Raw genomic sequence first — 24,800 nt, 5'->3', positions numbered from 1 at the left:
TAATAACAGCAGAGTTAAACCAGACTCAGCATCTTTCTGAGCATAGGGCTCTGTGTAACTGCACTGGTCAAATGCTCATCAGGCCCACTCTGATTTGCAGGATGAAGTCTGAAGACTGAAGTTTCTCCACACCCTGCATGTCAAAGTGCCTTGTACCACTTGACATATCAAGGCTGCAGCCCGGGTCCGAGAGAGCATGGCTTCTTTGTCACAGCAGCTTTTCCATATCTTAGAAGGCCTGGAGGAGCAGAGTGGTGACCACCTTCTTGATGTCTGAAATCTCTCACCTCCACTCCCCACCAGGCTGGTTCTCAAGCCACACATGAGGATAACATTGATTCCTGCCTTAGTTCTGTCTTTAGAGGGGCTTCTTGTGCCCACCTTGTTCTGTTCTCAGAAATTAGTCCTTCCTTCTATTCCTAAGACTTCCATAAACAATACAAAGTTTTTAGTAGGAAAAAACAAGAAAGAGAAAAGGAAAGGATAAAAACAGTAATCTCCTGGAAGAAAAATTAATATGGTTAATAAATAATAAATAAATGGATGGATAAATAGGTGGTAAGTGATGTGTATCACCAGTGATAAGGGATATACAAATTAAACGTCATTTGTCACTGATTTGTTAAATGTTAAAAAGATTGACAACAAACCAGCCTTTAAATTAATGCATAATTTATGATATTTGGATTCCTACATTGAAGACATGAATGTTTTTTCCTTTACTATAAAGACATTCATTTTAGAATAACAAACTTTAAACCTAAAGTCCAAGCTTTTTAGTTAGAGTCTGGAAATATAATTGACCACATTCCCGTGGTCAAATTAAAATACATCTTATTACCCAAAAAAAAAAAAAGAAAAAATGCAAATTCAACCCCCTGGTATGTTTCCAAACTCTCACACAATGCCATGCTCTTGAAGCATTCACAGCTGATGCTTTGCAAAATTAAAATTGTGTATTTCATGAGCGAAATTCTTTTGTTTTTATTGCTTTCAATTTTGTTTTGTTTTTGCTCTTAAGCATAAGCATGACTGGAAAGCACTAGTTACCATCTCGAGGAGTTTTCCAGGCACAGAAGTAGCAAAAGGGGATCAACCATTGAAGTCAAGTTGATATTTATTGGCTATAATTTTTTAAAAGACATATCTTACCACATTGAAGGCATGTTTTACTATAGCAAAAGCACTATCTAAAAAATATATGACAAACTAACAAAAATAACAAAAGTCCGAAAGTTTGCTGAGTAGAACCGAGACATCATATGAAAGAATTTTAAAAATTGGGATCTTGGAGAAAATGGCAGACAATACTAATAAACTAAACTCATCTGCTCCATTGAGCATTAGTAGTAATGATTTTTTAATGAATAAAATCCTATATATTTGGTTTTTGACAAACCCTTTACAATTCAGATTCATGTAACATGACAAGAGAACACTTCTTTCCAACTTATTAGAATGCATTTTTTCTGTATTTTTTAAAGGAAATCATTCTGATATAACCTTTAATTTTACTATCCACCAATTTTCAGAGACCTGATTTTAGGAACAAATGTATCTGACATTGGCAATAGTTTAGAGAAAGGAATGACTTCATATTTCATATTCTTTTTTTTTTTTTTAAGTTTCACCATGAGGGTTTCGAATTCCTGACCTTCAGTGATCCACCCACTTCAGCCTCCCAAAATGCTGGGATTACAGGCATGAGCCACCACCACACCTAGCCAGGAATGCATTCATATTCTATTAGAGTAAGTTCACATTGTTTTCACTTTTGTTAGAGGACAAAATGGAAAAAACTATCAAAATATAAAATATGCCAAATCTCTGACCCAGCAATCCACATCTATTGTTTAAAAATTGTTACAGTATATATTCATCCATTTTCATGCTGCTGATAAAGACTTACCCGAGACTAGGAAGAACAAGAGGTTTAATGGACTTAACAGTTCTACAGGAGTGGGAAGTTCTCACAATCATGGCAGAAGGCAAGAAAGAGCAAGTCAACATCTTACATGGGTGGTGGCAGGCAAAGAGAGAGCTTGTGCAGAGAAACTCCTGTTTTTAAAACCATCAGATCTCGTGAGACTCATTCATTATCACGAGAACAGTTCAGGAAAGACCCACCCACATAATTCAATCACCTACCACCAGGTTCCTCCCATGACAGGTGGGAATTGTAGGAGTTACGATTTAAGATGGGATTTGGGTGGGGACACAGCCAAACCATGTCACACTAGTTTACAGAGGTTTATGCAACGTTTATTGCAGTATCACATAACAGTTGACATCACAAACTCTGATGCCTGATTATCTTTGCATAATTCCAGTACCAGTTTAATAATTCTGTAATTTAGGACACAGTATTTAAACTCTCTGCTTCAGTTTCCTCATTGGGAACATATGGGAATAACAACCATTCCTAACTCATGAACGTATTGAGATTAGATGAGATTAGACTATTAGAGCTGTGCCTGACCCATAGTAAGTTCTTAGTAAATATCATCTGGCTTGTTTTTAGAGAATTAGTTACATGAATGACTGTATTATAACTACAGAATTCTAGGCAGTCTTTAAAAAGAGAAGTCCATTGCTACGTATGCTATAAAAGAATATCCACTATAACTTGCTGAATAAAGAAAAAATATGACATGCATATGAGCATTTTGCATATAAATTGTGTGTGTGTGTGTGTCTAAAAAAATTTCTAAGTAGCTAAAACCATATCTGTCAGTGCCACTTCCACAGTTGCACTGGAAATAGAGATAGAGTAGCCAAAGGCAGTCAATTTCATTATAAAGTACTGTATGGTTTGAATTTTTATAAAATTTAAATAAAGCCAATAAAATAAGATAAAAAATCTTTTCCAGCATACCCTGACCAATCCTGTCTGTCTTATCCTATGTAATACTAAAGCCTATCTGATATTCATTTGAAATCTCTTTCATTACTTCTCTTTCTTGACTGATGCTATAGATGCAGGCATCAGCACTTCCAAATAATGTAAAATGGTACATCATATTATTACATAAGTATTGTTCTTGTCCCCACTTCTTGGTCTGAAATATTTCACTTAAACGATACTATGATGTATATGTTACTCTTAGTTTCAGCTGAGTATAAATAAATAAAATGCTATACCTATTCCAGCCCAACCACCATAAACATTTCATGAAAAAACAAATGAACAAACAAAAACTAACCAAATGGTCAGCCAAGAAACATGGATTTAATTCTGGTCCTGTAAATAGAAAAAAGCAATGCTTTCCATCCTGACGTAGCCAAGACACATGACAAACAATGGAGGCCACAGTGAAGAAAAATTGCAATTACAGATTTAAGTTTATTCTCACTCTGTCATGATACTTTGCTTATGATTATTGCTACATATTGTAAAAGTGCAAGTACTGGTATAAGAAAATAACAATGACTACCTTTCAAATGTGCATACTACCTTTCGGATGATTGAAAAAATAAGGTAAAAAACAGACATCATATCTTCAGATGAAAATATTGACAGATTGTATTTATTTATTCAGTCATTTATTCAGCAAGTACTTATTGGGCACCAATGATATTCCAGGTACCATTCTAGGTTCAGGGGACAAAGTAATGCACTGAAGAAAGGTCCTACCCTGATGGAAGGGAGAGAATGACAACAAATGGAAATATAATGTCTCTCAAACTGATAAAAACCCATACACACATTTAATCTTCGCAAGCTCCTAAGTTTGGTGCTCTCATCATTGTCATTTTTCTGATTTTACAAGTGGGAAAAATAAGGAATAGAAAGGTTGTCACTTACATATAAGCAGTAATATAAATAGTTTGTGATAGAAATAATATTCAAACCCCAGAATTTGATGCCAGATCCTGAGGTCTTGATATTCCTGTTCAAAATCACATCACAAGGTTGTTCAGGGGACTAAATGAGATAATTTATGTTGAACCATTTTTTAAATTGTATTTTTAAAAAATATTGACATCATCATCACCATCAGCTATGGTATTTTTGTCTGGGCAAATTGCAAACTCCAAGGTTGGCATTGGAAAACAGCATCGGCTGCGCTAAATTTTTCTTAGGAATTTAGTGAAAGTCCTTTGGTATAAAACAGCCAAGAAAGCCTGTGTGTGATTCAAAGGTCCAAAAAATTCACTACGTCATACAGAGGAGGTACAGAGAGACATACGTGTTCAGGGGCTGCAGTGAGGCCCAAAAACTTAGCATGGAGATTATTTGAGAGCACAGCAAGAATAATTCCACCTGATGCCATACCTTGTAGAAAGCTGCTTTTAAAAATGTTAATATAATAACAGTAAAACTAAATCTCTTCATACTTCTATAAAGATATGACCAAGAGAAATCTCTCTAAAAGAAAGAACTAGAAACTGAGTTATAATCTAGCTGTAAAATCACACCTCCCACATACAAATTATTTATTTCTCAGATACTGCAGCTTCTCTCACCATGGAGTCAAAGTGTAAATATCAATGAAGAATAGCCTTAACATTCAACATACATGTATTGTGAAACCTGAAGGAGAATTATTATGAAAGATGGTAATTATCAATTTGAGAATGGAAGATGGAAAAGATGCTAAACTGGGCCAACTGAGTTAATAATTAAAAGGTTATTTTTATACAGCAATGATATACTTATCACAGGAAAAACAAACAGTGGATGATAATTGTCTTAGTGAGGGTTTTATCAGAGAAGCAGATCCACTATAAGTGATACAGAGTAAGGGATTTATTTCAAATTTAGAACGTATGCAAATGTGGCAGTGGTCAGACTGTCTATATAACACCTCACTTGGCCTGAAATTAGCAGAGTTAGTGGTTGAAAACAACATTTCCTCCAGGAATCTCTTTCTGAGGTCCAGAACGTATTAGGTCTCTATAAAATTAGGACTTGTGTTTGTCTGCTGATAAGAGAAAATGGAAATAATAATGGCTTTTAAAACTCAGGTTACTTCTCTTACATAAAGAGGTTCAGAGATAGGAAGACCAACTTTCCATTGTCAATAGGATCCAAAACCCTCTTTCTACACCATCCTGGCACATGATTTTCATACTCAGATTTACCTCAGGTCACTATGTGGCTGCTAGAGATCTTGGCATCATAGTCATGCTAGAGGTCACAAAAAAATAGGATAGAAGAGAAAAATGGTGGTGGTCGTAGTGGGCTTGATCTCTAATTTGTGTCAGGTCTCATTAATCAGTTTTCATGGATGTCCCACACATCACATCTTCTTGCATCTCATAGATCAGAATATCATCACCTAGCTGCAAGGAAAGAAGATAAATTTAGTCCTTATTCCAGGTAGCAATGTGCCCAATAATAATAATAATAATAATGATTTAAGAATCATTATTTATGGATTCAAGTAATAAAGATGAAAATGTGAACATATTAAATATTAAATTAACTACTAAAGACTTACTTTGTATTTTTTAGACAAAAATACATCCAAATGCAAATTCTATTTTTTTTCTTGCACTCTAAACAACATTCTAGAACATCCCCTGAAATACATACAAATCACTTTGGAAGCCACTGATTTAGAGAATGGAAAAACGTTATTTGAAAGTGACAGATGATGACTAATAGTTCACATGTGTTGATTCCCAAGAGATGCATTATTTCATCCAGCATTTATTAATATAGATTATTTGGAACATTAATATTTAAAATATTATAATGCATATATAATAAACATGCATTGAATTTCTATATTTATTAGATACGATTCAAAAGATTTCAAAGAAAGATATTAAAGTTACTCATGTATAGAGTTAAATATGTCGCTGAATGATTCATGTCATATATTTGAGAGTGAGCACTAAAACACGCAGACACTTTGGGTATACACACTGGCACACATACACAAACATATGCATACATACATCCATTTACTTATTCAACTTTTTCTCTAAAACTGAAAATGAATGCATTTTGAAAGGCTAATTTAAATTTCTCTCAGGTTGGCAGAACTAAAATTTATCTTTTGCTTATGATTACTATATATGCCATCTATAAGTTTTTTACAGAATCTTTATTTTTAGTAAATAAAACATTCTTTAAAGAATGTTTAATGTTTAATTCTTAATAGGAAAAAAGTGGGTCTTTATTTAACAAGACAATAAAATTTTAGAAACAATAAAACTATAGAATTAATAAAACTTTAGAAACTGTAAAAAATGTGATATTAAAAGTTAAACATTTTTACTTTAAAATATTACCAGAAATAGCTCCATAAATAAATAGCAAAAAAAATTCTTAATTAGCCCTTATCTCATCTTAGAAGCTAAAGTTTTGCAACTTCTAGAGTAATTTCAAATAACTGATTTTACCCATTGATGGCCTTACACTACTTACGTTTCCTATTTCAACAGTCATTTATCTTTGAAGTGGCGTAGTTTGAAATGAGATATTACTCCTTGGGGAAATTCTAGACTTCTGCCTTTCAGTTTCACTTCTCTAAACAACTCAACTTTATAGATGGGAAGATAGGCAACATCTTTTATATATAAAGGAAGAGAAAGAGAAAGGCAGAAAAGAAGATGGACTCTTGATAATCTGTTACTAAATAAGCTCTTTAGTCGAATTTGCTTTATTCCATAATTTACACTATTCTATTCACTTTCTACACAATTTCATGAGCATTGGTACCTGACTGGATTAACCTCTCTGCACTCACAATTATTGTTTATTTGACAGAAACAACCACATTTTTCTCTGAAGTTTAAATTTCCCAAGGTTGCAAATACAGCCTGGTTCTTACACTGTGGAGGTGTGTGTGTGTGTGTGTGTGTGTGCACTCAAGCATGTGTGTGTCATATATGCAATTACTGATTATTCTCTATTAGGTAGGCTCTGCACTTTATATATCTACTACTAAATTTAAGGGAAGTAAATGCAAAACTATGTTATCAAAATTATAATATTTAACTTTCTATATTACATATATCCATCAAATAGCTATACTGCTACATTCTGCATTGCATATAAATGTATTTGGAATATAAAATTGTATTTTCCCTATATTCCCATCTAATGGGGAATTTCATCAACATTATATTAAGATAATCGCATACTATTGCACATCAGGTTTTAGGATTATTTGTAGTTATCTATTTTCTACCTTTTACTGGACTAAATTATAATTAGTCTCTAAAATGCTTTATTGTACTTTGTCTAGAGTATTTTCCTCAATCCCATTTTGTCTGCAGAAAAGAATATTCAGAAAATTTCAAAGAACAGAACAGTAATGCCCTCATGGCATGGAAAGCACATGAGATTGCCCTAAAATACACAAATTCATTTCAAGTCATACACAAATGCACATACATATGTATGTATATGTTCATATGTATATAATTTCAAATTCATGTATATGACAAAATTTTCAATTTAATAAATATGTATACACAAAAAATGAAATTAGAAATATTAGAAATATTTGACTAAAAGTCCGGATTCCTCACAAAATAACACAATTCAGTGTGTATCACTCTTTAAAATATGAAACTATGTATACTACTTCAAAATTATCAGAACTTTTCTGCATATGAATCCTGTAGTGGTACTAAAATTGCAACATAATCCTTTCAAATAACAGTGGCTGTTCCATCTGAACTCTAACCTTCTCAGGCTAAGATCAAAACCTGAGCTTAATTCAACTCCTTTCTTAAATCAAACTATGTGCCCAAACAAGGCAAAGCAAAAATACACAATAGTTTGAAAACTACATATTAGTGAAGCACTCATATTGGTTGATTTTTAAAGATATTTTACTAGAAAATAATGTTAAACCACTGAAAATAAAGGCATCTCAAAATGTAACTACTGGAGCTAGGTATAATTTTAACATTATAACCAACTGTAATAATTTGACTTAAAAATCAAGACTCAGAGTACATAATGTTCTTCTTAAACACTTCTACATTGTATTCGAGTCAGTATTGACTTTGAAAATTTTTGTGACTTCAGATTTTGTATAGTTGTTTTTCCTAGACTTTTCCTATCTTCTACATTTTGTTATGGAATAATTCAGAGCAATAGTCCAGGTTATTCTTGATGTGAGAAATAGTGACAAATAGCACAACTCTAAAAGCTGACAGTATCTGTGAAGATAAGCAGCCAGCAGCATTTTATCTTGGTGTTGGAACAGAGGCGAGGGTGTCAGAATATGGAAATTAGCTTCCAATTTTGAGCCACCTCTATTGCCTTTGAAGAGATCCTTCTCCTCATTACTACCCCATACCTACCCAGTTTTCACAATATTCTTTTTTTTTTAAGAGCAACCCTTGTTGATACATTTCTCTCATGTATACTATTGTATTTATAAGCTTATGATCTGATTAACACAGAAAATAAATGGATCAACAGCAAAATAATTGATAAATTGATAAACTCTTGGTGCCTCCACATTGTTTTAATTGCAGACAAAGACATTAAGAAACTATCAAATTATAACATCAACATCTTTTCAAAAACAGCGGTTTGCTGAACACGCATCAAGTGAGAATATTTACTGGTATTTGATTTACAGGTGAAACAGAGGACAGCAGTAAAATGTGATCCAGACCAGGACAGATGTTTGTTGGTGCAATCCCAACTGTAGGTGTCACTAATATTCAAATAGTAGATTAGCGGCTTATACCAGACTCACAGATAGTATTTTTTATAGTTTTGGGCATGTTCATTTGACCATCAATTCATTACCATGTCCTCCAGTTGACAGTTCTCCAACCTGTTGCCCATCAAAATCAATTTTTGAAATGTCTTACAAGCACAGTTGTAAGTACAGTCTAATTCAGATCTACTTAATCAGAATCTTTGGGAAGAAAATGTAACATTTTTCCCTCCTTCCTTCCCTTCATCTCTTTTTCCCTCCATCTTCTTTCCCCCGTTTTTCTCCCTCCCTCCAGGCATATTATATGACAAAAAAAATTAATACTAGAAAAAAGAGAGAAATAATGAAAATAAATAAATCAGTATTAAAAATCTTTACTTAATAGAACAAAAGTAAATATTCGAATAATTTTTTGAATGAAAAATATGACTTATCAGCTCATATAAAAGTTGTACCAAACTGTTCAAAACCAGATATAATACCAAAGAAGATAACTCCATGTTTTTGTTTTTGCTTTTTTGAGACAAGGTCTTACTCTGTTGCCCACGCTGGAGTACAGTGGTGTGATCACAACTCATTGCAGCCTCGACCTCCGGGGCTCGAATGATCCTCCCGCCTCAGCCTCCTAAGTAGCTGGCACTACAGGCACACACCACCGTGCCTGCCTATTTTTTTCTATTTTTTGTAGAGACAGAGGTTTGCCATGTTGCCCAGGTTGGTCTCAAACTCCTGGACTCAAGCGATCCTGCCTCACCCTCCCAAATTGCTGGGATTACAGGTATAAGCCCCCACAACTGGCCAACAACAGCATTTTAGGCCTTTTAAAATAAGTATTTATTTCAAGGGTGAGAGGTTCCCACTATCATGTTTCTATGGCATTTTATTGAAACTTCTGAAGGTCCAATATGATTGGTTTAGTTGCCTACCTATATACATCTGTAATATGAATTTCTTAAAGGAAATTTAATAGTACTGAGTTTGTCTCTAATTTGGCCCAATTTTTCCTGCTCCTTCCTTGCTTCCACTGCCTAACACACCTTTTCCCATCTGTATTTGTCAGGGTTCTCCAGAGGAACAGAACCAATAGGATATATGTATATATAAAAGGGAGTTTATTAGGAAGAATTGGCTCACATGATTACAAAGTGAAATCCCACAATAGGCATTCTGCAAGCTGAAGAAGAGAGAAGTTGGTAGTGGCTCAGTCCAAGTCCAAAAGCCCCAAAACCGGGAATCCAACAGTACAGCCTTCAGTCTGTGGCACAAGGCCTGAGAGCCCTGGGGAAGCTGCTGGTACAAGTTTCAGAGCCCAAAGACCAAAGAAACTGGAGTATGATGTCCAAGGGCAGGAAGAGCAGAAGCAAGCAACCGGCATGGAAAGAAAAAAGAGAGCTGCCTGCCTTGTCCTAGCTGGCCGGCAGCCAATTAGATGGTGCCCACCCACATTTAGTGTGAGTCTTCCTCTCCCAGTCCACTGACTGAAATGTCAGTCTCTTCTGGAAACACACTCAGACACACAGAGAAACAATACTTTACCAGCCATCTAGGCATCCCACAATCCAATCACGTTGGCACCTAATATTAACCATCATGCTATCTCATTCATCTCTTAAATTCCTTTTTTTCCTTCTAAATTAAGCTTGTACATTCAGTAAATAATTATTGAATGCCTATTTAGTGCCAAGAGTTGTGATTCCATAGAAAATACAAAATGGAATTAAGCTTTGTCTCTTCATCAAAGATATTACTGTCCTGCTGTTGGGAGTGATAGGTAAATAAATAATTACAGAAAGGTGTAACGAAGATATGCCTGGAACCGATCCCCAGTGAATATCAAGGGACAACTGTATATCATTACTATTTAGGCCTTAATGTGTCTACTTGACTGTGCTGAACTACATTTTCCAGCATTCCCTTAATTGTATGTTAGGGTGGACCACAAGGGAGACATTTGGCAGATCTGAAGAGCAGATAGGAAGCAACAACTTTTGTTGCTAACACTTGTTGTTGCTGATCTTTGAAATGCAGCTAAAGCAGTATTGGGAGGAAAGTTTACAGTGCTAAAATCCTACATCAAGAAGTTAGAAAGATCTCAAATTAACAATTTAACAGTGTACTTAGAGGAACTAGAAAGAAAAGAATAAGCCAACCCCAAAGCTAGCAAAAGAAAGAAATTAACTAAAGTCAGAGCACTGAATGAAATTGAGATGCAAAAACTTATACAAAAGATTAATGAAACCAAAAGTCTGTTCTTTTATAGATGAAACAAGATTGATAGACCACTAGCTAGATTAACAAGAAAGAAGATCCAAATAAGCACAATCAGAAATGACAAAGATGTCATTACAGCTGATCCCACAGAAATACGAAGGATCCTCAGAGATTATTACGAACACCTCTGAGCACACAAATTAGAAAACCTAGAGGAAATGGATAAATTCCTGGACATGCATAACCACCCAAGATTGAACCAGGAAGAAAGTGAAAACTTGAACAGACCAATAACAAGTTCCAAAATTGAATCAGTAATTTAAAAAAACCTATGAACAAAAAAAAAAGGCTTGGACCAGATAGATCCACAAATGAATTCTACCAGACATACAAAGAACTGGTACTAATTCTACTGAAACTACTGCAAAAAATCAAGGAGGAGGTACTCCTCCCTAACTTATTCTATGAAGCCAGCATCATTCTGATACCAGAATCTGGCAGACACACAACAACAACAAAAAAGAAAACTTCACACCAATATCACTGGTGAACATAGATACAAAAATCCTCAACAAAGTACTAGCAAACCATGTTCAGCAGCACATCAAAAAGTTAATTTATCACAATCAAGTAGGCTTTATCCCTGGGATGCAGGATCGGTTTAACATATGCAAATCAATAAATGTGATTCACTCCATAAATGGAATTAAAATAAAAAACCATATGATCATCTCAAAAATGCAAAAAAAGCTTTTGATAAACTCCAACATCTTTTTATGATTAAAAACCCTCAACAAATTAGGCATCAAAGGAACATACCTCAAAATAACAAGAGCCATCTATGACGAACCCACAGCCAACATCAGACTGAATGGGCAAAAGCTGAACCATTCTCTTTGAGAAATGGAACAAGACAAAGATGTCCACTCTCACCACTCCAATTCAACATAGTACTGGAAGTCCTAGCCAGAGCAATCAGAAAACAGAAATAAAAGAAATACCCTTCTTGATATCAGCGATGGCTAATAATTTATGGCTAAGTCCTCAAAAGCAATTGCAACTAAAACAAAAATTGATTAGTGGAACCTAATTAAAGTAAAACACTTCTGCACAGCAAGAGAAACTGTAAGGAAGTAAACAGACAACCTGCAGAATGAAAGAATATACTTGCAAGCTATGCATCCAACAAAAGCCTAATATCCAGAATATATAATAAACTTAAAGAAATCAGCAAGTAAAAGACGAATAACCCCATTAAAAATTGGACAAAGGACATAAACAGATATTTCTCAAAAGACAACATACAAGCAGCCAACAAACATGTGAAAAAGTGCTAATCAACTCATTGTCGGAGAAATACAAGTCAAAACCATAATGAGACACCAGATCACACCTGTCCAAAAGGCTTTTGTTGAAAAGTCAAAAAATAACTGATGTTGGTGAGGTTACAGAGAAAAGGGACACTCAGACACTGTTGGTGAAGATGTAAATTAGTCCAGCCACTATGCATTACAGAGAGTAGTTTGAATACTTCTCAAAGACCTAAGAGTTTAACTACCATTTGATGCAGCAATTTCATTAATGGGTATATACCCAAAGGAAAATAAAGTAGTCTATCAAAGGACACATTCACCTGTATGTTCTTTGCAGCACTATTTACAATAGCAAAAACATGGAATCAACCCAGGTGCCTATCAACAGCAGTTTGGTAAAGAAAATGTGTACATATACACCATGGAATACTATGCAGCCATAAAAAATGAAATCATGTCATTTGCTGCAACATGGTTGCAGCTGGAGGCCATTATTTTAAGCAAACTAATGCAGAAACAGAAAACTAAATACTGCATATTCTGACTTATAAGCAGGGCTAGACATTGAATAAATGCTGACATAAAGATGGGAAAAACAGACACTGAGGACTACTAGAATGGGGAGGGGGGAGGGAGTAAGAGCTAAAAAACTACCCATTGGATACTATGCCCATTACCTAGGTGAAGGGTTCAGTCATACCCCAAAACTCAGTGTCATGTAATACACGTTTTTAATAAACTTGCACATGTATTCCCTGATTCTAATATAAAAGTTGAAAAAGAAAAAACCATAAAAAAGAATAGCATAATATTTGCATATAACCTACACACGTTCTCCCATATACTTTAAATCATCTCTAGATTACTTATAATATCTAATGCATTGCAAATGCTACATAGTTCGCTATACTGTTGTATTATTTAGAAAATCGTGACAAATGAAAGAAGTCTGTATATGTTCAATACTGATGCAACCACTCATTTTTTAAAAAATACTTTTGATCAATGGTTGATGAAATCCATAGATGCAGAACCCATGGGTACAAGAACTGACTGTGTTGTTCACCTACCAGGCTACTTTAGAAGAAAGTATGCTACCTGTTTTCTCACATTTAATAATTTCACTGTATTTGGCAGACAATATCTACATTCAATGCTGGGTATTGCATTTTAAGAAGGTCATGGAGGAAATGAAATGTGATCTGAGGGTGCATTCATAATAGTCATATGAGGAAGATTCTGGTGACCCATGAGATTTTTGAAAAGTTCACATGTGGAAGATGTAATAGGCTTATTTGGCTTACTGCAGAGGATCAACAGTTAAAATGTCATGGAAAGGTAATTTTTTTTCTTTCATTTAAAGTCCAAAAACTCGTCTTAAATGCAAGCTCTACACAAACAGGGAATAGTGTATTTGTGTGTGTGTGTGTGTGTGTGTGTGGTGTGTATTTTTAAAATTTCCAATGCTCAGTACATATCCACATATGTTGAAGTGATCAAAAATGTTTGTTGGATTAATCAATTAATTGATGGACAACTGAGACAGTTTCCTTGAAAAAAATAAAATTGAAGTAGTTAACTGTGAAATGGGCTATCCATATATTCCATAACTCCATTTTGTTACAGCATAAGTGTGCCATCTCTTTATAAGCATATATTCTTGTAAAAAAGATGATGAGAAAATTTTAAAACATAAGCAATCTGCATAAAAGATTCAGAATATCTCAGATCTCTGAGAATTTACATTTTAATAAAATCATGAAAATAGCACAATGGCTAAAAATATTTTATTATTTCTCAGGCAATCTGAATTTGTCGAATTGTAAAACTAGATGGAGGGTAAAAAATTATCTTAATTTTATTTTGTAGTAATGTTTATTATTCCTGAATGATATAATTGACCAAAATATGATTTCATTTCTCATTTACTTTTATTGGCTTAGTAGTAACTCATTCTACATCAAAGACAAAAACATTGAGGATACAAAATAGTGGCTACTTAGGAATGTTTTTGGTTTCACATGTTTTTGGTTTCACATTTAGGTACCTAGCATCTTTTGAGCAACCCACTTTTATGCATATATACAACCAATGTTTGCATCACAGGTCGCCTGCACCCCTAGCAGCAACCTACAAATGCAGTGAGAATACCTATCAATTCTCCTAAAACAAAACAAAACATCCTGCCTTTTACTCATAATCCAAGGTCCCTTCTGCCCAATGCCCCAAATATGAAGTATTTTTATTACGGTACGTGAGATGATTTTCTATTCAAAATACTTCCTGAAGAGTAATAGATTTTCAAAATAAATTAGTAACATTCCATGTATTTGTGAGCATAACAATGTGAATTTAATGTTGTATATAAAAACAAAACTATCCTTCTAGAGCTTTCTGTATCCCTCATTTCAAACTGTTGTATTTTTCTTAGTTTTTTGAAATTTGGTTGCAGAAAATTGAGTTAGTTATACTCTGAAGAGTATCATTAGCACAATCGAGACCCTTTGCTGGTTGATATTGACTTTTCCCTTTCATCCCTGATCCCTGTACCCATCACTTTTCTCACCTCTTAGATTCATTTACAGCAAGTCCTTGAACAACATCATTTAATTCAGTGTCACTTTGTAATAACCGTAATAAGAAAACAAATGGATTCCCACACAAGACCACTCTCCATGCAGAATTTGCATGTTCTCTCCATGTTTGCATGGATTTTCTCCAGATATTCCAGTTTCCTCCCACGTCCCAAAGATGTGCATGTTCAGTTAATTGGTATGTCGAAATTGTTCCAGGATGGGCTGGCGTGGATGTGTATGTGAGTGTGCCCTGTGATAGAATAGCATCCTGTCCAGGGTTGGATCCTGCCAGGATAGACTCTGGCCACCCATGCCCTGAATTGGAATATGCAAGTTAGAAAATAAATGAATGAATGAATGAATACAAATTATTTTAAAATAAAAATTAGTAAACTATACAATAATCCTACAAATGCTCGACAATAAACAGTGAGGTACAAAAGCCCTCATGGAGCCATATTTGTGATTGTTTTTGAGCTGCATAGTGGTAGGACGTCCTGATTAAAACTTTCACTTTGCAACATTTATTCTTTGATTTAACCCATGACCGCTATGACTGCTGTAACTCACTGATTCACCAAAAATTAAGTAAATAATTACTTTACTTGTTTCTATTCATCTTTCTTATACATATGTATAGCTCACATTTATTTCAATGTTTAATATAAGTGTTTGGGGCCTTTATTTAGAAATTTGGTGATGTTTTTGTGTCCAGAAATATGCCAGAAATAGCAACTTAACTCCTGTTTATATCAATTAGCTTATGGTAAAATTGGTTCCAATATTCATCATTGTGCCTAAAGTCACAGTTTCCAAGAAGTTACCGACAACAATAAGTGAGGACTTACTGGATATCCCCGCAAATTATATTGAATTTTGGGAATGTCAGTGTTTTAAACTTTTTCCTTTGCCCTCTTCTTCCCCCCTGGATTTTCTGTCTTTTCCATGTTGATTTTCATGGATTCTTTCCCTAATCTAGATGTCAATCTAGAATATTTATTTATTTTATACATTGTAAATATCTTTTCTGAATTAGTCAACAACTGTTTAACTTTGTCTCTATTTCTTCATTAAAATAAACCTTTAATTGTAATGTAATCAAATCCATAATTTCTTTTTTTCTCCCTCCTTCCTTCCTCCCTCCCTCCCTCCCTTCCTCCCTTCCTTCCTTCTTTCCTTTATAGTTTATCCTCCTAGGGTCATACTCAACATGATTTTCCACTACCTCCAGGTAACACTTATATTCTCATGATCTTTTTTCCTTCTTAATAATTCTACTTTTCACTAATTTAATGTGTGGCATATGGCCTTAACTTATTTTTTCAATATTCTGATGCGATCTACCAAACTGTGTTTCCCCAAATCATTTATAGTTCAACTTTATTATAAATCAAATTAACACACATGTTTATAACTGCATGTTTGTGTCTATTTCTGAGCTCTCTGTTATGTCATCTTTCTTTCTATCTGTGATGAATACCACACTGGTTTCATTATTATTATTATTATCATGACTTTGTACTTATATTGTGTCTAGCAAGGTGTGTCCCCATTCCTTGCTTTTCTTTCTTTCTTTTTTATTTTTTTTTTTGATGGAGTCTCACTCTGTCACCCAGGGCGGAGTGCAATGGTGCAATCTCGACTCACTGCAACCTCCCCCTCCTAGGTTCAAGCAATTCTCCTGCCTCAGCCTCCCAAGTAGCTGGGATTACAGGTGCGTGCCACTATTCCCAGATAATTTTTGTATTTTTAGTAGAGACGTGGTTTCACCATGTTAGTCAGGCTGGTCTCGAACTCCTGACCTCAGGTAATCCACCCACCTCAGCCTTCCAAAGTGCTGGGATTACAGGCGTGAGCCACCACACCTGGCTGCTTTTCTTTAAATAAAAGTAACTAAACTATTCATAGACCTTTATTCTTCCATGTATATTTTTGAATACAGTGGCTAATTTCTTAAAAAAAAAAAAGGAAGTCTGAATTTTGTTTGAAAATAAGATGGCATCTTCTTGAAAATTGTGGCCATGCATATTTTAGATCCTTATCTGTGTGGTCCATTAATTCTGCTGACTAGGTTTTAGTTTATTGCCTTTCTTTTACAACACTGGAACAATCTCTGGTCTCCTCAGGGGCGGGGGTTAAAATCCAGGCCCTAGCTTGTATACAGCTGATGAGGTTACAAATGGAGCAGGATACAGAGGGCCTCTGGTTTAACAATCAAGACTTAACCATTCTGGTTTAATTTTCTCCCTCCTCCCAACACTGCCATGTGGCTGGCTGACAGGCTGGGGTCTCTGCTCTCCCTACACCGAGTGTCTTCCAGTGCCTACCAGAAGTACTCCTTTCCGATATTAACTCTTCAGTGTTTGGCTAATGCAGCTACTCTCTCATTCTGAGTTCAGCTTCTTCTTAACATTGTTAATAATGATACCATCACAGGTCCTGTTTATTAGTTCAGATTGTCCATAAAACTTAACAGTGCTGGTAGTTTGCAGCATCAATAAAATACATTTTCAGACTTCTGTTTCCCAAGGTGTGTATATGAGACTGCTCCCAAAATTCCTGGCTTGCCACACAATGCAGTAAAAGCAAGGTAGGAAATTTATCATGCTAGAAGAAACTACTTGCTTCCTCTCACAGGTTAGAGGATGATTGTACACACTTTGTAATAAAATATGACACACAAAAAAGAGATTTTCATCCACGGGAAGAAGTAAGAATTAAGTGTGCAGACTGGGGATTTACTTACTTCACATCCTTGCACAAATTATTTAACCTCAGTTTCCTCATCTACAAAATGGAGATACTGATAGTACCTATCTATAGGATGGTTGTGAAATTAAATATGTGAGTGTGTGTGTGTGTGTGTGTATTCATCAATTTAATTAATATTATATATTATACAATTTCTACAACTGTGCTTGGCACATAGTAGGCACCTCATAAATGTTAACTATTGTTATTATTACAGTTGTCTTCAGAGGTTCCAGAGGCTTGAAAATTCAGATTCCTGAAATCCACTATTATTATGTATTCTTTCCCCCTATTTTCTGCCCTCTAGTGGTAATTTCAAATATGATTTCTGTGCTTGATTTTATTTGGAATTCTTGTTAAATAAAGACCCACTTTTTTCCTTTTTTCCTATTAAGTGCAAGTTATTTTAAGTTCAGTCTTGTATATGCAGGACTGCAAACAATTTGTAACCGTTTCTCATGGAGTTGGTAAGGGATAGTTTGAATCTTGTAAAGGAAACTTTCTTTTAATGCCTATTTGTATTCATTTCTCTAAGACACCTCCATCCTAAAACAATCCCTTTCTCTAGAAACAAGAGCTCTTCTTTCACCTGACCTTACCTATGAGATTCCACCCCATTTTAAGTTCTGTAAAAGTAATCAGGTATTTTTACATTAAAGATATTACTTTCTGAAAAGTAAATATTTATCTCCAAAAATAACAATGTTCCAAAAATGGAATGTTAGCATCCATAGCTATTGAAAACTTTAATCAAATAATAATAACAATCCTTACTTAAGCTATTCATTGCCTCAGAAAATATGCTACGTCCTTCCATTTCTTTAACACAGCCTCTTTCCCAATATACTTATACATACTCTGAATGTAGAGATACAGATGAATATTCTTAACTGCTTTATAGTGAAGACAGATATTGTCAATTAGTGTAAACAACAACTGCCAAACCCCCTCCCCATTCCCTTTTTCTCCCAGTCTCAGAATATAAATAATAGCAAGGACTTAACTGGCATTCTGAAGAGCAGATTTGTGGTGCTTTTACAACATATATTTTTATACACAATTTTAAAATATCATCTTGGGCCATATAGCTTTATCAAATAGATATATAATGAAGACAGCTTTACTAAACTGTAAGAAATTAACTGAGTTATCAGGACTTGAAGTTTACATTTATAAATCAGGAAATTGAGTCAGAAAGAACTGAAGAAGGACTGCACTGAGTAATAAACTATAAGATTTAGTGAGTGGATCAAGTATTCAAATATGATCTTGAACTACTTAATGTATCTACGTATTATTTTGTCCTTGATCAGGATAGGATCATAAATATGAGAGGGGGAAAGAACCCCCAGGCTGTGTAAGTCTGTTCAGTTTGACTGATAACATTCGTTTCATGCTCCCTAAATCTTTCTCTAAGTAGTCTTTCCTTGAGCTTGGTGTAGAAAGATGCTTAATATAAATAAAATTTTATTACCTTCCCCTTCTGAGTTAGTGAAATAATGAAGACATGTTCTCCCGATGTCAGAAATGTAAGATGTAAGATTGCAATCACACCTTAGAATCAGAAAGCTAAAAGTGGAATAAAGGGAAAGCCTACCTACTCTCTTCAGAAAGGAGATGCTGGAGACACCCTAGGCATAGACAACAATGACTTTTCAGGAATATACCTAAACCTGATACATAAGCAGCTATTATTGAGCAACAGCACTGGTATTAGAAATTAATGTCTTGGTACCAATTCATATTAACTGTTTTAAATCCCAAATGCTTTATGCACAATCAATATAAGCTAATATAACTGTGCTAAATTTCTATTACTTATTAAGATTTATTTGACAAACTTAATTTCCTTTAATTCCATTGAATGGAAGAGCTAGCAAAGGCAAAAAAAAGAGGAAGAGATTTTGAGATTTTACAAGAATTCAAAGAAGGAAGTGGAAGAAACAGAAAAAAAAGGGAAAAAGCAAGTGGCCTAATCTTCTCAAAATAATAAAGCTAAAAGAAAATGTAAAAATTAATGCATTCAAACACATTTTATTAGTACCTTTTATAAGTAAGGTAATGTGCTAAGTCCCAGAGATAAAATAAGCAAAAAGACTTCAAATAACTTGCCTTGTGGAGTCAGTTAACATTTACCAGTGGTAATAACATCTGAGGTGAGTGCTGGAGAATAAGTGAGAGACAGATAAAGAGTAGTGAAAAGAGTATTTTAGGTAGAGGGAAATATGTGCAAATGCTGGGAAGTAAGAAAAAGAATGCACAAACACAACTGAATGAGCAGGTTAAAGCAGCTAAAAGTAATTCAGTGTAGTTGGAGATTAGAGTTGTGGGGGCAGGGAAGAAAGTGATGGAGAAATCCAAGAATAAGGATGAAATCTGGGGCCAGATATTAAAAGATCCTCTAAGGTCTGTTGAAGAGTTTCTACCTTATCACACAGAGATGGGATGGGGTAATACACAGGGGGTTTAAATATTAGTTAACATGTCCGTGTGTGTGCATGTGCATGTGTGTGTAAAATGCATTGGAATAAACGAGACAGAAGAGAAAAAGAAATGAATGTATTCAAGTTATTTAGGAGAAGGAATATAAACAAATTGGGTATTACTTAGCATAAAGTATAAGGGAAAGAAAGGGAGAAGCTATTCATCTGGGGCATGGGCAGATGAGTGAGTGGTGCATCCCTGCCCCTAAAATACAACACACAAAGAGAAGGACAGCTGGTTCATTGGGAAAATGGGACAGATGTGTTTGGTGATTAAACATCCACTCCACCTTAACTTACAGATGAGGAAACTGTGGTCTTTGTTTTAATTGAAAAAAATTTAAAAGTACCATGCTAAGATGCTAATACTTACAAGGCTTTGGCCTATTAATTTACAGGAAGTCAGGAGATAAAGTATAAATCCTGTCTTGTAATGCAAATCCGCCTGACAGGCCTTGCTAAATTCTTCTTTTTACACACTACTTTGCCATTTATTCATCCATAAACATGTGTTGATCTTTTACTATGGGCTGGCAGCATTTTAAGTGCTGGAGATATAGGGGAAGCAAAACCAAAGACAGTCTTGCTTTATGAATCCCATGTTCAGTCCAATGTCCTAAAGCGAAACTGTAGAATGAAAGTACAAAGGACATGGGGGAGCTGTATGAATCAAAGATTCAGTGCCATAGAGCTATGAAGCAAAATAATAGTAATAATGATACTGCAATCTATTTTTTCCCTCAAAAAGTGAGCCTTTGCTTCAGATTTTATTATAACCAAAAGACAAAAATAATGCCCCTGGGAAGGCAACACCTGAGCTCACCACTGGATGTATATTAAACTGTACAATGCAGTGGGATGGAAATGTTATATTTTAACAGTTCTAGTGAGTGATATTGCTTTTAAAAAAATCTCAATTTAAATGTATACACTATGCACACATTTCCAAAGTTATCTTCTGGGAGAGTTGAAGGATATACAGTATATACTCATACCTTGATACACTCACCATGACTAAATGTTTGTTTTGGGCTTTGTGAAGTTGTGTGATGAGTGCCCTAACATATTTTTTCCTCTCAGCTTTAAATAACATACAATATTGTGATTCATGCATATATCCAATTTTCTGGTAAGTGTTTTATGGTCTCATATATGTCCTCCTTAGAGTGTAGCTCACTTGTAAGGCTTAAAATCATGAGATTTTTATGTCTTTTTTTTTTGCTTTGTTTTTGTTTTTGTCTTTTTTTGTGGGATATTTAAAAGTGGGTTACATATTTTAAAGACCCTGACAAGAAGCATCCTAAGGGGCCCCACTGCATCAAGTATTAGAGTTCTCCAGAGAAACAGAACACATAGCATGTGTGTAGTGTGTGTGTGTATACACACACATATATAATATTGTATATAATTATCATATATCCTATTTTATATATGCTTATTGTACATATATTTTATATAAACACATTTATTATGAGGAATTGATTCACACAGTTATGGAGACTCACAAGTCTCAAGATCTGCAGGGTGAGCCAGCAAACTGGACACCCCAGAGAGCCAATGGTGTAGTTCCAGTGTGACTCCAAAGGAAAACTGGAGACTGAGGAGAGTCAGTGTTATAGATCAGTCTAAAGTGTGGTAAGGTTGAGACTCAAGAAGGGTCAATATTTCAGTTCATGTTGAAGTAAAAATGCCAAAGTAAAAGTAAAAAATGCCAATGTCACAGTTCAAAGAGTTAGGCAGGAGGAATCTTCTCTAATCAGGGGAGAATCAGTCTTCTTATTCTATTCAAGCCTTCAGCTGATTGAAGGAGGCTCAGACACATTAAGGAGGAAAATCTGCTTTACTCAGTCTACTATTTCAAAAGTTAATCTAATCCCCAAAGACACATTCACAGAAACACGCAGAATAATGTTTCACCAAATATCCGGGAACCCCGTGGCCCAGTCAAGTTGACACATAAAATCAACCATCACAGTGACATCATTTCTTTTGGCTTCTCAAGCTAATAAAAATGCCATAAACATTAAAAGAAAAGAGAAAGGGTGGGAGCAAAACCAACGCCTGGCTCGGAGCAGCAGCCTCTGAGGTGTCCCTGGCCAGTGTCCTTCCACCTGTCCACAAGCATGGGGAACATCTTCGCCAACCTCTTCAAGGGCCTTTTTGGCAAAAAAGAAATGCGCATCCTCATGGTGGGCCTGGATGCTGCAGGGAAGACCACGATCCTCTACAAGCTTAAGCTGGGTGAGATCGTGACCACCATTCCCACCATAGGCTTCAACGTGGAAACCGTGGAGTACAAGAACATCAGCTTCACTGTGTGGGACGTGGGTGGCCAGGACAAGATCCGGCCCCTGTGGCGCCACTACTTTCAGAACACACAAGGCCTGATCTTCGTGGTGGACAGCAATGACAGAGAGCGTGTGAACGAGGCCCGTGAGGAGCTCATGAGGATGCTGGCCGAGGACGAGCTCCGGGATGCTGTCCTCCTGGTGTTCGCCAACAAGCAGGACCTCCCCAACGCCATGAATGCGGCCGAGATCACAGACAAGCTGGGGCTGCACTCCCTACGCCACAGGAACTGGTACATTCAGGCCACCTGCGCCACCAGCGGCGACGGGCTCTATGAAGGACTGGACTGGCTGTCCAATCAGCTCCGGAACCAGAAGTGAACGCGACCCCCCTCCCTCTCACTCCTCTTGCCCTCTGCTTTACTCTCATGTGGCAAACGTGCGGCTCGTGGTGTGAGTGCCAGAAGCTGCCTCCGTGGTTTGGTCACCGTGTGCATCGCACCGTGCTGTAAATGTGGCAGACGCAGCCTGCGGCCAGGCTTTTTATTTAATGTAAATAGTTTTTGTTTCCAATGAGGCAGTTTCTGGTACTCCTATGCAATATTACTCAGCTTTTTTTATTGTAAAAAGAAAAATCAACTCACTGTTCAGTGCTGAGAGGGATGTAGGCCCATGGGCACCTGGCCTCCAGGAGTCGCTGTGTTGGGAGAGCCGGCCACGCCCTTGGCTTTAGAGCTGTGTTGAAATCCATTTTGGTGGTTGGTTTTTAACCCAAACTCAGTGCATTTTTTAAAATAGTTAAGAATCCAAGTCGAGAACTCTTGAACACACAGAAGGGAGACCCCGCCTAGCATAGATTTGCAGTTACGGCCTGGATGCCAGTCGCCAGCCCAGCTGTTCCCCTCGGGAACATGAGGTGGTGGTGGCGCAGCAGACCGCGATCAATTCTGCATGGTCACAGTAGAGATCCCCGCAACTCGCTCGTCCTTGGGTCACCCTGCATTCCATAGCCATGTGCTTGTCCCTGTGCTCCCACGGATCCCAGGGGCCAGGCTGGGAGCCCACAGCCACCCCACTCTCCCGCAGGCCGCCCTACCCACCTTCAGGCAGCCTATGGGACGCAGGGCCCCATCTGTCCCTCGGTCACCGTGTGGCCAGAGTGGGTCCGTCGTCCCCAACACTCGTGCTCGCTCAGACACTTTGGCAGGATGTCTGGGGCCTCACCAGCAGGAGCGCGTGCAAGCCGGGCAGGCGGTCCACCTAGACCCACAGCCCCTCGGGAGCACCCCACCTCTGTGTGTGATGTAGCTTTCTCTCCCTCAGCCTGCAAGGGTCCGATTTGCCATCGAAAAAGACAACCTCTACTTTTTTCTTTTGTATTTTGATAAACACTGAAGCTGGAGCTGTTAAATTTATCTTGGGGAAACCTCAGAACTGGTCTATTTGGTGTCGTGGAACCTCTTACTGCTTTCAATACACGATTAGTAATCAACTGTTTTGTATACTTGTTTTCAGTTTTCATTTCGGCAAACAAGCACTGTAATTATAGCTATTAGAATAAAATCTCTTAACTATTAAAAAAAAAGAAAAGAGAAAGAGTTGACACAAAAACCAACCCACTGACAAATATTTACTGCATATTTTCTGTGTGATCAGTGGGACTGCTTTCCAGGGTCTGGTGAGCTGGCTGTAAATCTAATCCATGCAATAGGACATTAAGGTAGGAGGACATGTTTCACTGGACAGTTGGGTAGGATTTAAAGAGGAAGACGTAAGCAGATAAAATAAACAAGAATAAAAGTAAGGATAAACATGACATCTTAGGAAGTTTATTTTACCTGGACAGAGATTGCCCATAGAACAGTGATGAGCAGTAAAGATAGATAGATGTGTGGTAGTCAATTTATAAAAAGGCTTGAAATAGGTAGTGTACAACTTTATTTGTATAATGCTTTGCACTTTTAAAATTGCTTTGACATACATCGCCTTTTTTATCCTTTTAACAATTTTGTGAGGTAAATAGTATCATTATTAATTTTATTTAAAAAAATTTACTATCGTTTGTAGAGACAGGGTCTCACTATGTTGCCCAGGCTGCTCTCAAACTCCTGGGCTCAAGTGATGCTCCCACCTTGGCCTCCCAATGTGCTGGGATTACAGGCATGAGCTACCATTCCCAGCCCATTATGAATTTCATAGTGGAGAAGGCTTAATATTGTGCGGGTGTTAAAACTATCATCGGATTCCTACTTCAGGCCCTTTTCCCATTGAAGTTGCAATGGGTAACTATTACAGTTCTTGAGCAAGCGGTGCCAGTATAAAAATAGTGCTATAGAAGGTTTGAACATGGTTTATAAGTTGCATTGAACAATGAGACCTAGGAAGCCAAGAGGGCAGCAGTAATGCCTTGTACTTTTCTGGGCATTAAGCATTACCATGGAATAAAGGAACAAATGAAAATTGGCATACGTGGAGTCATGTTTAAAGGAAGAAATAATAAGCTTTAAAGTGTGAGATCTATGAAAATGCATGTAGTAAG

At 36.3% G+C, this 24,800-nt stretch overlaps 1 protein-coding gene, 1 long non-coding RNA gene and 1 pseudogene across 2 annotated transcripts in view; all 3 read left to right on the top strand.

Annotated features, from left to right (window-relative positions):
- The window catches only part of LOC129394584 (uncharacterized), a 68,458-nt gene extending 65,802 nt beyond the window's left edge, over positions 1-2,656 (top strand). Inside the window, exon 3 of the long non-coding RNA XR_008621883.1 lies at positions 101-2,656. This is a non-coding gene — a long non-coding RNA (uncharacterized LOC129394584). The remainder of the gene's footprint in view (positions 1-100) is intronic.
- Positions 1-24,800, top strand: part of LOC117978246 (neuroblastoma breakpoint family member 15-like) — a 512,107-nt pseudogene that overhangs the window by 177,984 nt on the left and 309,323 nt on the right.
- Positions 22,016-23,753, top strand: LOC100978202 (ADP-ribosylation factor 1). Its single transcript, XM_003809199.6, has one exon. It carries the CDS (start codon positions 22,097-22,099, stop codon positions 22,640-22,642), a length of 546 nt encoding a protein of 181 aa, XP_003809247.1. The 5' UTR covers positions 22,016-22,096; the 3' UTR covers positions 22,643-23,753.

This window comes from Pan paniscus, chromosome 1 (assembly GCF_029289425.2).
Source record: "Pan paniscus chromosome 1, NHGRI_mPanPan1-v2.0_pri, whole genome shotgun sequence".
NCBI lineage: Eukaryota > Metazoa > Chordata > Mammalia > Primates > Hominidae > Pan > Pan paniscus.
This window is presented reverse-complemented; position numbering and strand designations above follow the sequence as displayed.